The 14,027-nt window shown below is 40.7% G+C and overlaps 1 protein-coding gene across 1 annotated transcript in view; it reads right to left on the bottom strand.

Moving 5' to 3' along the window:
- The window catches only part of TRMT2B (tRNA methyltransferase 2B), a gene marked incomplete at its 5' end in the record, with an annotated part of 56,971 nt that overhangs the window by 33,466 nt on the left and 9,478 nt on the right, over nt 1–14,027 (bottom strand). Inside the window, 6 exon segments of the mRNA XM_081565854.1 lie at nt 6,764–6,834; nt 8,630–8,650; nt 8,653–8,710; nt 10,055–10,189; nt 11,503–11,557; nt 12,242–12,477. Of these exon segments, the coding sequence (XP_081421980.1) occupies nt 6,764–6,834; nt 8,630–8,650; nt 8,653–8,710; nt 10,055–10,189; nt 11,503–11,557; nt 12,242–12,477 (576 nt within the window).

Below are 14,027 nucleotides of genomic sequence, written 5' to 3'. Positions count from 1 at the left end.
AGCTTCTAGACAGAAAAAGAGGGGAGAGATTATCTACAAAGAAATAGTACTTCAAAGTAGCATTTAGATTTATACCACACTAGCAGTCAGATGACAATGAAAATATGTCTTCAAATTTATAAAGGAAAATGATTCAAATCTAGAACTTGAAATCTAGAAAAACTCTCAATCACATGTCAGGAAATAATGAAGACATTTATAGACATGCAAAGACTTATTCCTAGGCATCCTTCCTCAGGAAGCTAATGGAGGTTGTATTCCAGCCAAATGAGGATGTAAACCAGAAAAAGACAGAGGATCTCAGAAACAGGGGGAAAGACAGGAGGAGAACAGCAAAAAGAGTCCCAAGATAACAGTCAAGCAGAAGCCCTCAGGAGCCTAGCATGGATTCTCCAGAAAAAAGCTCTTCAGGGAAAAAAACTAAACTCAAGTTTTTGACCATGTGTATAATATTGATGAATGTTCAACAGAGCTCTTAGAGCACTCAGAAAAAACAAAAAGCAATAGGTTCATAGAAAACTAAGCCGATGAGAAAATGATGTAATTAATCAAGCCAATGAAACCAAAAGTTTTTTTTTAAAAAAAAATGAAGTACATTATTAAATGAAAAAAAACTGGGCATACACACCAAGGAAACCAGAATTGAAAGAGACATGTGTACCCCAATGTTCATTGTAGCACTGTTTACAATAGCTAGGACATGGAAGCAACCTAGATGTCCATCAGCAGACAAATGGATAAGGAAGCTGTGGTACATATACATAATGGAATATTACTCAGCTATTAAAAAGAATGCGTTTGAATCGGTTCTAATGAGGTGGATGAAACTGGAGCCTATTATACAGAGTGAAGTAAGTCAGGAAGAAAAACACCAATACAGTATACTAATGCATATATATGGAATTGAGGAAGATGGTAACGATGACCCTATATGTGAGATAGCAAAAGAGACACAGATGTAAAGAACAGACTTTTGGACTCTGTGGGAGAAGGCCAGGTTGGAATGATTTGAGAGAATACCATTGAAACATGTATATTACCATATGTGAAATAGATCACCAGTCCAGGTTCAATGCATTAGACAGGGCATCCAGGGCTGGTGCACTGGGATGACCCTGAGGGATGGGATGTGGTGGGAGGTGGGAAGGGGGTTCAGGATGGGGAACACATGTACACCCATGGCTGATTCACGTCAATGTATGGCAAAAACCACTACAATACTGTAAAGTAATTAGCCTTCAATTAAAATAAATTAATTAATTTTTTAAAAAGATACAGAACCATGTTCACATTAAGCTACCTTTTAGCTAAGAAAGGGGGAGATACAAATATGTTTCCATTTTTCACAAATAAATAAAAGTGAATAATAATGCTACCCATAGACGAAGGAAGGGAACTGGGTAGATGGGGCAGAAAAGCTAGAACTCTCTAAATACACCTTCATTTTGTAGATTTGACTTTGAAACCATGTAAATATCTTATAAAATTATTTTAAGAATTCAATCAAAAGGAAAAAGTAAAGAAAAAAAAATCCATCCCTAAAATTTGAAAGCAAGCAGAATGAGGGAAAAAAAACAACCCATGTATCAAGTGTCAAGTTGGTGGTGTAACTACAAAGAGATGAATTCCTTCTGAATCACAATAATTTGACAAAAAGAACTGGACAGAGATCTCAAACTCTTTTCAGTAACCATTTGTTAGTAATACAATTGTTCTGAAATTGTACATAAAGACTCGTATAGAATAAATAGGTACAGCTGACCCTTGAACAATACGGGTTTGAACAGCATAGGTCCACTTACAGGAGGATTTTTTTCACTAAACCTGTACTACAGGACTATATGAGGCATGGCTGGTTGAACCCACAAATGAAGAATCACAGATGAGAGGTGGATTTTCAACTGCACTGGGGCTGGCCTTGAACCATGGTCTTGTTCAAGGGTCAACTGTAATTATGCTAATGTTGTCAGGACTAAAGATTTTACTGTAAGAGACAGGAGATAAAAATATAAAATCAAAGAATTTAAGTAAAAACTCTGTAATTTTTAATTTGATTTGGGTATTTCGCTATAAACTCATATTTTCTCTTTTAAAAAACACTTCCTAGCACTGTCCACTTAAGAGGCTTTGAAATATGACCAACTTAGTATAAATAAGCACCTACCTAGCACCCTGCCATTTCCCATTAAAAGAGACAAGGATTCCTTGAAGAAACGGCTGATTTCAGCTCCTTAACAGAAAATGGACTAGATGTGCTAGAAATCTCCTATCATTCTAGAACTATCAGGGCCATCTAGGGCTCACAGGCAACCTAAAGAGGTTTCAATTGGCCAAAAATGGAATATTTTGAGTACCAAAAAAACCTCTAGTAGCTGTAGTAGATTGAAATACATCAAGTATGCTAAAAAATCTATGATTCATAATGGTACCAAAACAAACACATTTAACTGATCATCTTTTGAGGAAGGACAAAGAACCAAGGATTTATCCTGCCTTTCTTGTAAGAGTACCTAGGGGTAATCAAAGGATTGGTAGGGAAAAGTTATTTCTATAAGGATTTTCACTAATAGATGATAGATTTAGAGTATCGCTACACTGCAACCCCTTTCTGAAATAATGGATCTAGGCAATGATCACCAAAGACAGCTAAACCATTAGGTGAAAAGCTGACAGGGAATTTTTCAATGAATGGATCAGACTGATGATCCCTGAATCAACTGTTCAATCTTAACATCACCAAAAGAGAGCCCATTAGACATTATGTATAAAAACATTCTTGCCAAAAATCAAATGTGATTCTGATAAACACTCTACATCTACCAGCTCATAGTAAATACAGGGGATAGAGGAAGAACACTCAATGATATCAAGCAGATTCAATCAGCAAAATCCAGAAAGTGAGAATCTCCACAGGAAAACAAACCAATTTCTTCAAAGAGTAAACTGCAGGGACAAAGAAATTAATAGGGAAGGGTACTTATAAATTAAGAGGCTAAAGAGACATGTTAATCAAATGCAATGTGTATACTTTGTTTGAATCTTGGTTTGAACAAACCAACTGTAACCATCAAGCTTTTTGAGATAAGAAAGAAAGTGAAGTCACTCAGTCGTGTCCAACTCTTTGCGACCCCAGAGACTATAGCCTGCCAGGCTCCTCCATCCATGGAATTTTCTAGGCAAGAATACTGGAGTGGGTTGCCATTTCCTTCTCCAGGGGATCTTCCTGACCCTGGGATCAAACCCAGGTCTCCCGCACTGCAGGCAGATTCTTTACCATCTGAGCCACCAGGAAGCCCCTTTTATGAGAAAAAATAGTGCCAAATCTGAACATTTACTAGGTATTTGATGATATTAATGGATAAATGCTTATTTTCAGGTGTGACAAGAGTATGAAATTATGTTTAAAAATTTAAGTCCTTTCTGTTAAAACTCAAGCTGCAGTATTTGCATATTATATAATATAATGCCTAGAATTTGCTTCAAACAAATCCAAAGAGGTTAGTGAAAAGTGGGTGAGAGTACAGTGAAAACAAGTTGGGGCACGTGTTGATAGTTATTGAAGCTTAGTAATGGGTATATGTGGTTTGTTATACCATTCTAGACTTTAATATGTTTGTAATTTTCCATAATACAAAATGAAAGAAAAAAATAGTACAATAAAGGAAACAAAATCTTAATACATCTACTTAGCTCAGGAGTGAATATCTATAGAGTCATAACAATATAGGGGCTTCCCAGGTGGCTCAGTGGGTAAAGAATCTGCAATAAAGGAGACACATCTTTAATCCTCAGGTGGGGAACATCCCCTGGAGGAGGGCATGGCAACCCACTCCAGTATTCTTGCCTGGAGAAGCCCATGGACAGAGGAGCCTGGTGGGCTCCAGTCCATAGGTCGCAAAGAGTCAAACAAGACTGGAGCGACTGAGCACACACACACGCATAACAAACAGACCCTAAATAATAGTGAGACCAATTTGGAGGCTATTGCAGCAGTCTGAGAGAAGATGGAAGCTTGGACTGGAGTGGTAGTGATCATGATAGTGATAATGGTGATGGAAATAGAAAGAAGAGGGTGGAGTCAAGATATTTTTAGAAAGAAAAACTGAAGCCAATAAATAAATAAGAACAAAACCAAACAACCCCCCACCCCCAACCCACAGCACCAAAAAAAAAAAAAAAGGAAAGGAAAACTGAAAGGACTTGGAGATAATTAGATGCGACTGAAGAGGAAGAGGTGGGATTAAGACAGAGGAATCTAGGGGAATTCCCTACCAGCCTAGGGGTTAGGACTCTGCACTCCCACTGCAGGGAGCATGGGTTCGACCCTCAGCTGGGGAACTAAGACCCCGGAAGCTGCATGGCCCAGCCATAAAAAAGACAGAGCAGCCAAAGATGAGCTATGTTTCTACTACATGTTGCTACCATTTACTAAGGTGAGAAAAAAAGGGCACACTTGGAAAGGGAAGAGGACAGATTTAGTTTAGGGCAATGGTTCTCAACCAGAGGTGATTATACTGCACAAGAGATATCTGGAGACATTTTTGGTTGTCACAACTGATGGATGGTCCTTAAGGGCAGAGGCCAGGGATGCTGCTAAACATCCTACAGTGCACCTAACAGCCCCAAACAAGAAATAATTATTAAATTCAAAATGTCAATAGTGCTGAGGTTGAGAAATCTTGATGTGGGCCAATGCTGACTTGAAGAGCTCTGCAGGACAATGCTCAAAAGGGAGCTGGAATGAAAATTTAACTTTAGGAGTTGTCATTTTATAGGTGGTCATTCCAACCATCCATCTGTCTAGTCAAAGCTATGGTTTTTCCAGTAGTCATGTATGGATGTGAGAGTTGGACTATAAAGAAAGCTGAGCATCAAAGAATTGATGCTTTTGAACTGTGGTGTTAGAGAAGACTCTTGAGAGTCCCTTGGACTGCAAGGAGATCCAACCAGTCCATCCTAAAGGAGATCAGTCCTGAATATTCATTGGAAGGACTGATGCTGAGGCTGAAACTCTAATACTTTGGCCACCTGATGTGAAGAACTAACTCATTTGAAAAGCCCCTGATGCTGGGAAAGATTGAAGGCAGGAGGAGAAGGGGACGAGAGAGGATGAGATGGTTGGATGGCATCACCGACTCAATGGACATGAGTTTGTGTAAAATCCAGGAGTCGGTGAGGGACAGGGAAGCCTGGTGTGCTGTAGTCCATGGGGTCGCAAAGAGTCGGACACGACAGAGCGAATGAACTGACTGACTGATTCCAATCATCAGCTATAGCGGTGTGCGATCTCCCATGAATATATTCAAAAAGAAGGCCAAGGGCAGAGTCCTGGAGGACACCAACACTTATCATGGGAAAGAAAATGAGAAAAAGATCCCATGAGAAAAACTAAGAGATTTTGGCCAGCGAAACAGGAGGAAAACCATCAGAGAATGGTATCACAGAAACCAAACAAAAATAGTGTTCCCAGGGAGGAAAATAAGAATAATAAGTGGTGCCAAAGGCAGAGAAAAGTTGAGTAAGTTAGGGGCAGAAAGTTTCCACTAAATTTGGCAAAACAGAGGTCACTGATAACTTTGGAAAGATTGATTTCTAGGGATTATTGGGGGCAGAAGCAAGAACCATCAGATTTTTTTTTAAAAGATGAAAGATACTGAACATGCTTATGAACTGAAAGAAAAGAGCTGAAAGAGGTGGGGAAAAAGAGGTAAAGAAACAGGAGGAAGAGGGAATGTAATGAAGGAGCAAGGATTCTGGGGAGAGAGGAGATGAGTCCAAGATGGTGTTTCAAGAAGAATAGCCTTGGACAGGGAGAACTGACAGCATTTCACTGAGATAGGAGGGAAAAGGGGGGTAAGGTTTCAGCAAAATTGGTAGATGGTAGGGGAAGTAGCTAAGAGAGTTCTTATCTGATGGTCTTAATTTTCCAGTGAAGAACCAGGCACAGCCATCTGTCAAAAGCAAGGGTAAACATGATGGGATAGGAAATTCGAGGAGAGGTAAGAATTTAGAATAGTCACTGAATACAATGGGAGAAGATGCTGATAAGGGTCATGTAGGAAGATTTCTGGAGGATGATCCTATGATGAGAGCTATGTCCGGCCAGGAAATCTCTGAGGTCAAGATGTATCCTATCAGAAGGAAGCACCAAGTGTCAGAAAGCTGGATACTGGTAAGTATAAATAGGGAACAAGTATGTCAGTTGGGACACTTGTTTAGTCCTCGTAAGTAAGGCTTTTGCCTTTTTAAGTTCCAGGAGGGCAGGCACCATGTTTGAGTCACCCCTGGATCCCCAGCACCTAGCACAGTGCCTGACCAATAGTAGGTACTCAGTAAATAGTGGGTACATGAAACAGAAGGATGTAAAAATGTCATGATGTAGATGTCTTATGCCCACTCCCACATCTCTCATTATATTTTTCAACCTTGTTCTGCTGAAAACACTAGCCTTCCCACTATTTCAGACACGTGCTACTTGCTATCCTGTCCTCATCAGTACCTCTCTGTTCTAAAATTTCCCCCTATTAAATTCCTTGGACGTTTGGCATTTGCAATAATGGATGCAGTTCTCTCTCCTCTCCATCCTCTCTGAAATGAAACACTAGCAATGTTCTCTCTGACGTTAAGAGGTACACTTTCAGAACAGAACCCCTCCTCCCCTGCAGCACTAGATGCGGCTCTATTATTAAAATGTCAGGGTTGCTGTAGTTAGACTGCAATGCCCGGGGTCATCTTCAACCAGCCTTTCTTTGTTCCTTATTACCTGTGCCACTTGACTGTGTTTCTCGGGGATGTTTTTCAGATGGTTAGACCGTACACAGACTATGTCCCTGTCTATGGAACGAAAAAGAATTTGATTTACATGGTTTTCTTCCTAAAAGATAATTTAGAAGAAAATGTCTGACAACTCAAATCTTCTCCTCCAAAGAGGCATATGCAGATGTGAAGCAGCCAAGTACCTAATTCATGCTCAAGGCCATTTTTCAGAGGAAAAACCTGCTCCCTGGTCTGGCCTTTAAAACACCTATTCTTAACAGAGCTAGTTCTCAATATTTTCTCTCCTGCCACAAATGCGTGATATGACAATGTATGCTTTCTGTTCAGCTTTTAAGAGGGAAATAAAATGTAATGGGTTTTGTTTTTCTGTTAGTGAATAACAGAACACTGACATCATATACTCATTTAATTCAGTACACAGGGGGAAGAAAAGAAATCAAACTGCCTGCCCTAATGAACTGTAGTTTAAGGCATATGGATATTAAACAGTGTGACTAATATAAAATGTTAGTTTTTCAAGTGGATTTATTGAAAATGGGCAAATGGCAAGTTCAGGAATGGAATCTGGGAATGGATACTGGAATTAAGTCTCAGAAATATGACACTGTGATTTCCCTCACAGAATTCACCTTCCCTACCAATCCTTTTAAGGTAGATTTATAACAGAAAGCTCTAATTTTCAGGGATATGGGGATGTGAAATAGAAAGGGCATCTCTCTAATAAGCGGAAGACTGCTGTCAGTACAGAAAGTAACATAAAATGAAGACAATAATGACGACAATGATGACAACAGTGATGATAATGAGAGAGCAACAGTACCAGCATTAACACTGATGAAGTGCGTACTAGGTCTCAGGCATATGGTTTTTAGAGGAAGAAAGCTCGGGGCGGAGGTTGATTGCTAGCACTATAATAGAATGATTACTCACCAAAAGTACCTCAATTAACCTTGTGTTTTTATGTCTTTTTTTACTGAAGTATAGTTGATTTACAATTTTGTGTTATTTTTACATGTACAGCACAGTGATTCAGATATATACACATATACACACATACATATATATGTTCTTTTTCAGATTCTTTTCCTTTACAGGTTATTACAGAATATTCAGTATAGTCTAATATATAGCACAAGGACCTGTGCTATACAGTAGGTCCTTGTTAGTTATCTGTTTTATATATAGTAGTGTGTCTATGTTAATCCCATACTGCTAATTTAACCTTTCCCCTCGCTTTCCCCTTTGGTAACTGCAAATTTGTTTTCTGTGTTTGTGGGTCTATTTCCGGTTTGCAAATAAGTTCATTTGTATTATTTTTTTTAGATTCCACATATCAGCAATATAATGATATTTTTCTTTATCTATCTTATGTCACTTAATACGACAATCTCTAGTTCCATCCATGTTGCTGCAAATGGCATTATTTCATTATTTTTGTGGCTGAGTAATATTCCATTGTGTATATATACATACCACATCTCCAATTAACCTTGTGATTGTGCTCTGAATCAAAGGCTTCCAATTCAACCTTCTACTTTGGGCTTCCCTGGTGGCTCAGATGGTCAAGAATCTGCCTGCAATGCAGGAGACCCAGGTTCGATCCCTGGGTTGGGAAGATCCCCTGGAGAAGGGCATGGCAACCCACTCCAGTATTCTTGCCTGGAGAATTCCACAGACAGAGGAGCCTGGTGGAGCTACAGTCCATGCGTCATCAAAGGCTTCAAATTCAACCTTCTTTAAATCCACCATATTTCCCACTCCTCTCCACTCCCACAGACACTGTTCTCTGCAACCTCCCCTTTCCTCTCAGTGTTTGGTTTGTTATTTCTACTAGGCACAGGCTTCAGCTGACCTCTCCAAGTTCCCAGGTATTGCCACCTGGACCTCGGTTCACAAAGAAAGTGGACTTATTTCAGTAGCCATCAATGACAGACTGGAGAAGGCAGGACAGGGTAGGGACAACAGGACAATTAAAACCAAGCGGGACAACAATACAAAGAATGAAAGAGTGTTCTCTGGATGAGGAAAAAAAAAAAGATGCTTGATTGGGAGGTATGACTACATGAAAGTCCATGGCTGAGAAGATAAAAGCACTCCATAGACACTTTATAGAAGAAAAAGAGTTCCAATCTTTCCATAAAGCAGGAGCTGAAAAACTTTTCAATAAAGGAAGTGTGCATGTGTGCGTAGTTGTGTCTAACTCTTTGTGACCCCCTGGACATAGCCCGCCAGGCTCCTCTGCCCATGGAATTTTTCAGGCAAGAATACTGGAGTGGTTTGCCATTCCCTTCTCCAGGGGATCTTCCCAACCCAGGGATCAAACCCATGTCTCTGGCATCTCCTGCATTAGAAGGCAGATTCTTTACCACTGAGCCATCTGGGAAACCCAATAAAGGGCCAGATAGCAAATAATTTTAGGCTTTGCAGGCCATATGGTCCCTATCACAACCATTTAACTCTGCCATGGCAGTGCAAAAGTAGCCACAGATAATCCATAAACTAAGTGAGCTCAGCTGTGTTCCAATAAAACTTTATTTACAAAGTCAAACAGCAGAGCAGATGTGGCTTTTGGGCCATAGTTTGTCAGCCTCTGCCACAAATTAAATTCTGCCTCTCTGCAGCCTCATTAGAAGTTTTCCAAAATCTAAGATCTTTCTAAGGAGGTAGCAGTGTACTGGTTGAAAACGTGGCTTTGCATCAGATCGACCTAAGTATAAACCTTAGATCTGGCACTTTCTAGATGTGTGTCCTTCAGCAAATCATTTAATCTCTTGGGTTTCCCTGGTGGTGCAGTGGTTAAGAATCTGCCTGCCAATGCAGGGAACATGGGTTTGATCCCTGGTCCAGGAAGATTCCACGTGGCACGGAGCAACTAAGCCCATGCGCCACAACTACTGAAGCCTGCATGCCCTATTGCCCGTGCTCTGCCAACAAGAGAAGCCACCACAATGAGAAACCCACATAATGCAATTAAAGAATAGTCCCCTGCTTGTTGCAACCAAAGAAAGCCTGCATGGAGCAACAAAAACCCAGTGCAGCCAAAAATAAAAAATTTAAAATAGACAAAAATAATAAAATCACTGAGCCTCAAATATTCATCTATAAAATGATACTGCCTACCCCTCAGTGTGACTGGAAACAGTAAAACAAGACAATGATGCAAGTTACTCACTTAGCATAGAGCCTGGTCCCCAGCAAGTGCTCAGTTAAGTATTGGCTGATATTATTAGCTGTTAAGGAGACTTAGTAGATAAAGGATAGGAAAGTATGGACTTACAGAAGGTATAATAGGATGGAGAAAACAATAGAGCCCCTCGGATCTGGGTCCAGTTGTTGTCATACTGTCTCCATTAAGCCCTTGGAGGTAAAATTCTAGTCTCTGTAAAATTTTCTTCTGAGCTTCAAATTTCATCTGCAAAAGAACATAAGCAATGAAACAAACAACTTCAGCAGTATCAACTCAAAGAACAGAAAACAAACAGGATGAGAGAAAGTGGTCCCATGAATCCTTGGGTCATGGTCTCAGCAGATAAGGAACTCAGAATGATGGGACAGCCACAGATCTAACACGGTATTGGGAAAAGGTTAAGTGAGCTCTTGTGTAAGCTCATCATTCTGTCTGACCTTTCAGACTGAACACTCCAGCTATATATTAGTGCTGTCCAGTAGACCTGCTGTGATAATAGAAATGTTCTCTATTGGTGTTATGTTCTCTATAATACAGCAGCCTACACTAGCTACAGGTGGCTACTGAGCCCTTGTGAAAAGTGACTCATGCAACTGAGGAACCAAATTTTTCATCTTATTTCATTTTGATAGCAGTTGGCTCTGCTATCACTTATGACAAGCATTCTTACTCCATACTATGCACAATACTCCAAACAAATCACAGGGCTCATGAGAAAATGGGGTTGCGCACTCACATTCCAAACCTTTATCAGTTACACTCACAGAAAATGTAGGAAACTAATAAAAACAACACAGTTCTCTGCATGTTAAATAGTTAAGCAATGTATAAATGGGATGGCACGTTACCACAAAGACCTGAAACTTGCTTGTGGAAGTGGCTGTCCACTTGAGTTACCATGAGATGGTGAAAGAGGGTTATGTGGGTGGAACAGCAAGTTCTCACAGCAGATGTGAATGGGTGTATCTCATAACACACTCAGTGAACTGAGGGAGCCAGGAGATGTATGAGTTGTGTACACGTGTTCATTTTATGAATTCGTACCCAGCTCAGTTCAGCTGGGTATGTATACCCTTTTATCTTGTGTTTCTTATGGATGAAGTCATTCCTAGGCAAACATGAAATCTGCATTATGTTCAAATTGTTCCCTAATACCTCAATCTGTTGGAACAAATTTTCATTTTCAAAAGCAGCATTAGAGCAGAATTGACTGTATTTAAATAGCCACATGTAGCTAGTGGCTACCGTGTTGGAAAGTGCAGCTATATATGAAGCAAGAACAGTTGCTACACACATACACAGAGCTGTAAGTACCACACACAAAAAAATCAAGGAAGAAAGGAAACAGGCATTTGGATATAAGGCTCTAGTGTTTGGAAGACATAACTGGCCTAAAGTGAAAATTTCAGATTCATTAGCATATTGCTTTTTTAAGGACCTGTTGGGGCAGGTCCTCTGGGTAGAGCTGTTCAGCCAAGCTTCCTACAAGTCTAGTACCTGATGGGATGGAGTAGTGAAGACTTGAGCTAGGTCCCTACCTTGCGCTGTTCTTCATAGCTCAGCCTCCAGAGTGGCGTCACAATATCAGCCAGCCTTGAATAAAATAAACCAGGTACCTAATTCATTATCTAAAGAAGTACTGAGCCTCTTACTATGCAAAAGTACTTCCTGCCGCCATTTGCTCCGGCATTTTACTTGTCATTCAGAAGACCTAACTCTCAGGCCCCCGGGGAGATAAGAGTCTGGGAGAAGAGCCCATTTTGGTGCTATCTGCTTAACAAAGCTGAACAGATGGGCAAACCTAATATAAGAAAAATCCAGATTTATCAGGAGGTAATTAATCATATTACAAAAAGGCTTCACTGTTGGGTTCCTTTAAATAGCTAACCTCCCTAACGCTTTTAAAATATAATTTGATTTAGAAAATACAGTTGTTGCATAAAATGAGGTGTATTTGTATTTGCATGACTGCAATGGGACTATTCATTTCTAATCCATCTCATCTCCAAGTCCCTTGTTTTCAGCAGACCTATCCTGGACCTTTTTAGACACAGGATCCCAGTTTAATATCCCCTTTCTGCCAAAAACACACATAAAGACAAGAATATTTTCTGCAATCCCAAAGCATTTCCGCCAGCATTCCTTAGATGTTTTAAGTTTGTCCTGGGTATCCTACCTGAGGTACCCTCTGAATCCTTGCAACGCCACATTGCACATCAAGCCTACAGAATTTCAACAGGCCCAGAGATTCAGACTTGTTAAGGGGAAGGGCCTTACCTTTCCTGCCAGGAATCATCTAGTGGTCCAAGATGTCTTGGTTTCTTCTGACTTTCCTGTCCTCTTTGATGCTTCCTGGGTATTACCTGGGTGAAGTTTTCCTTACATGCTGAGCCCAGAAAGAGCTGTGACCAACCTGGAGGTTTTATGGCATACCAGGGGAGCAGCCCCGGTTTGGAGAAGAGACCCATCCTGGAGAGGAAGCATCTTGGGCTGTGCATTGGGACTCTTAATACCTGACAACCACAGAAAACACTGAAATTCACCAGCAGGAAAGGTGGACAAACAGAAGTTGGGAAACAGAGGCACAACTTCAAAAGTCCTTCATTCATTTAGAAACCTTACCCAGCACCTAGCATAGTGCCTGGCACAGAGTCACTGCTCGGCTGAACTCAATTACTGCGCTCCAGGCACTGGCTTTGGCTCCCAATATAAAAAGATGAGGAAAAGATAGTATCTGTCCTCCAGAAAAGGGATCAACTCTCTGGATACACTTTTGTGGCCAGTCCCTCTCCATTCTACCCTCCTACTAAACAACCCATCAATCAACTAATATTTAGTAAGTACTGACTATGTGCCAGGCACTGTGCCACACTAGATACCAGAGGGGTTACAAAGGTCATAATCTATTGAGTAATCGAGGAAATCAAGCATGGACATGGGAAAAGATGAAATAACACCCTATGCCTGGTTCCTGATGAGTGCTCAGGAAAGGTTTCTCACAGTAAGCAGACCTTGCACTGGGTCTTAAAAGATGTCAGGGAGGTGAATCAGATATTTGGAGGAGAGTGGCTCAATCAGTCTGGCTAAAATGGTAGTTCATTTTAGGGAACAGGGGAAATCAGGTTGAAAAGCTCCACCAAAGGGTTACCTGGAAGAACTTTAATGCCTGAGTAAAATGTGGACTTTATTGTGAAGGCAACTGTGAGCTGATGGAGGCTTTACATAGAAAAATAAAGATGAAACACAGAGGTTAATAAAAAGCAAAGCCATGTTTGAGGCACATGTTTGAAATGGTAGGGAAATATCCAAGTGGAAACATCTAACAAGTAAGTAGAGAAGCAGTACAATTCAGGAGAGAAGTCAGGGTGAGAGACGTGGTCAAGTGTCCACAAGATTAAAAAAGAGCTTTCAGCAAAGAGAAGGGCAAAATGACAAAACCTGGGAGAAAGGCAATATTTGGAAAGCAAGATGAGATACTGGTGACCCAGCTGAATCAGGGGATCACAGAGCTTGGTGGCCAAGGGAGATGACTTTTGGCAAGAGCACCGACATATTCAGTAAGTCTGAGTCCAAAGAAAAACGGGAAATAAGGCAATGGGAAATGGCAGGCAGTAGGGACAAAAAAAAGGTTGAGATCTTAGGAGTGCAGATCCTAGAGTCGGGAAGACCTGGGTAGTTCCCTGGCTCCACCACCTACTAGCTAGGTGGCCTTTGGCAGGTTAATCATTCTTTCTGATCTTCCTCTTTTTCATCTGCAAAATGCAAATAATAGTAGCACCTACCTTATAGAGTAGCTGCAAGAGTTAACAAAGGATAATTAATAAAAAGCACTTCAGTTCAGTTCAGTCGCTCAGTCGTGTCCGACTCTTTGCGACCCCATGAATTGCAGCACGCGAGGCCTCTCTGTCCATCACCAACTCCCGGAGTCTACCCAAACCCATGTCCATCGAGTCGGTGATGCCATCCAACAATCTCATCCTCTGTCGTCCCCTTCTCCTCCCACCCCCAATCCGACCTAACAGAAGCAGAATATATTAAGAAGAGGTGGCAAGAATACACAGAA

The sequence above is a fragment of the Giraffa tippelskirchi genome, chromosome X, assembly GCF_054371585.1.
Source record: "Giraffa tippelskirchi isolate mGirTip1 chromosome X, T2T-mGirTip1v1.2.pri, whole genome shotgun sequence".
NCBI lineage: Eukaryota > Metazoa > Chordata > Mammalia > Artiodactyla > Giraffidae > Giraffa > Giraffa tippelskirchi.
The sequence above is the reverse complement of the archived record's forward strand: the minus strand, read 5'-3'. Positions and strand labels throughout refer to the sequence as shown.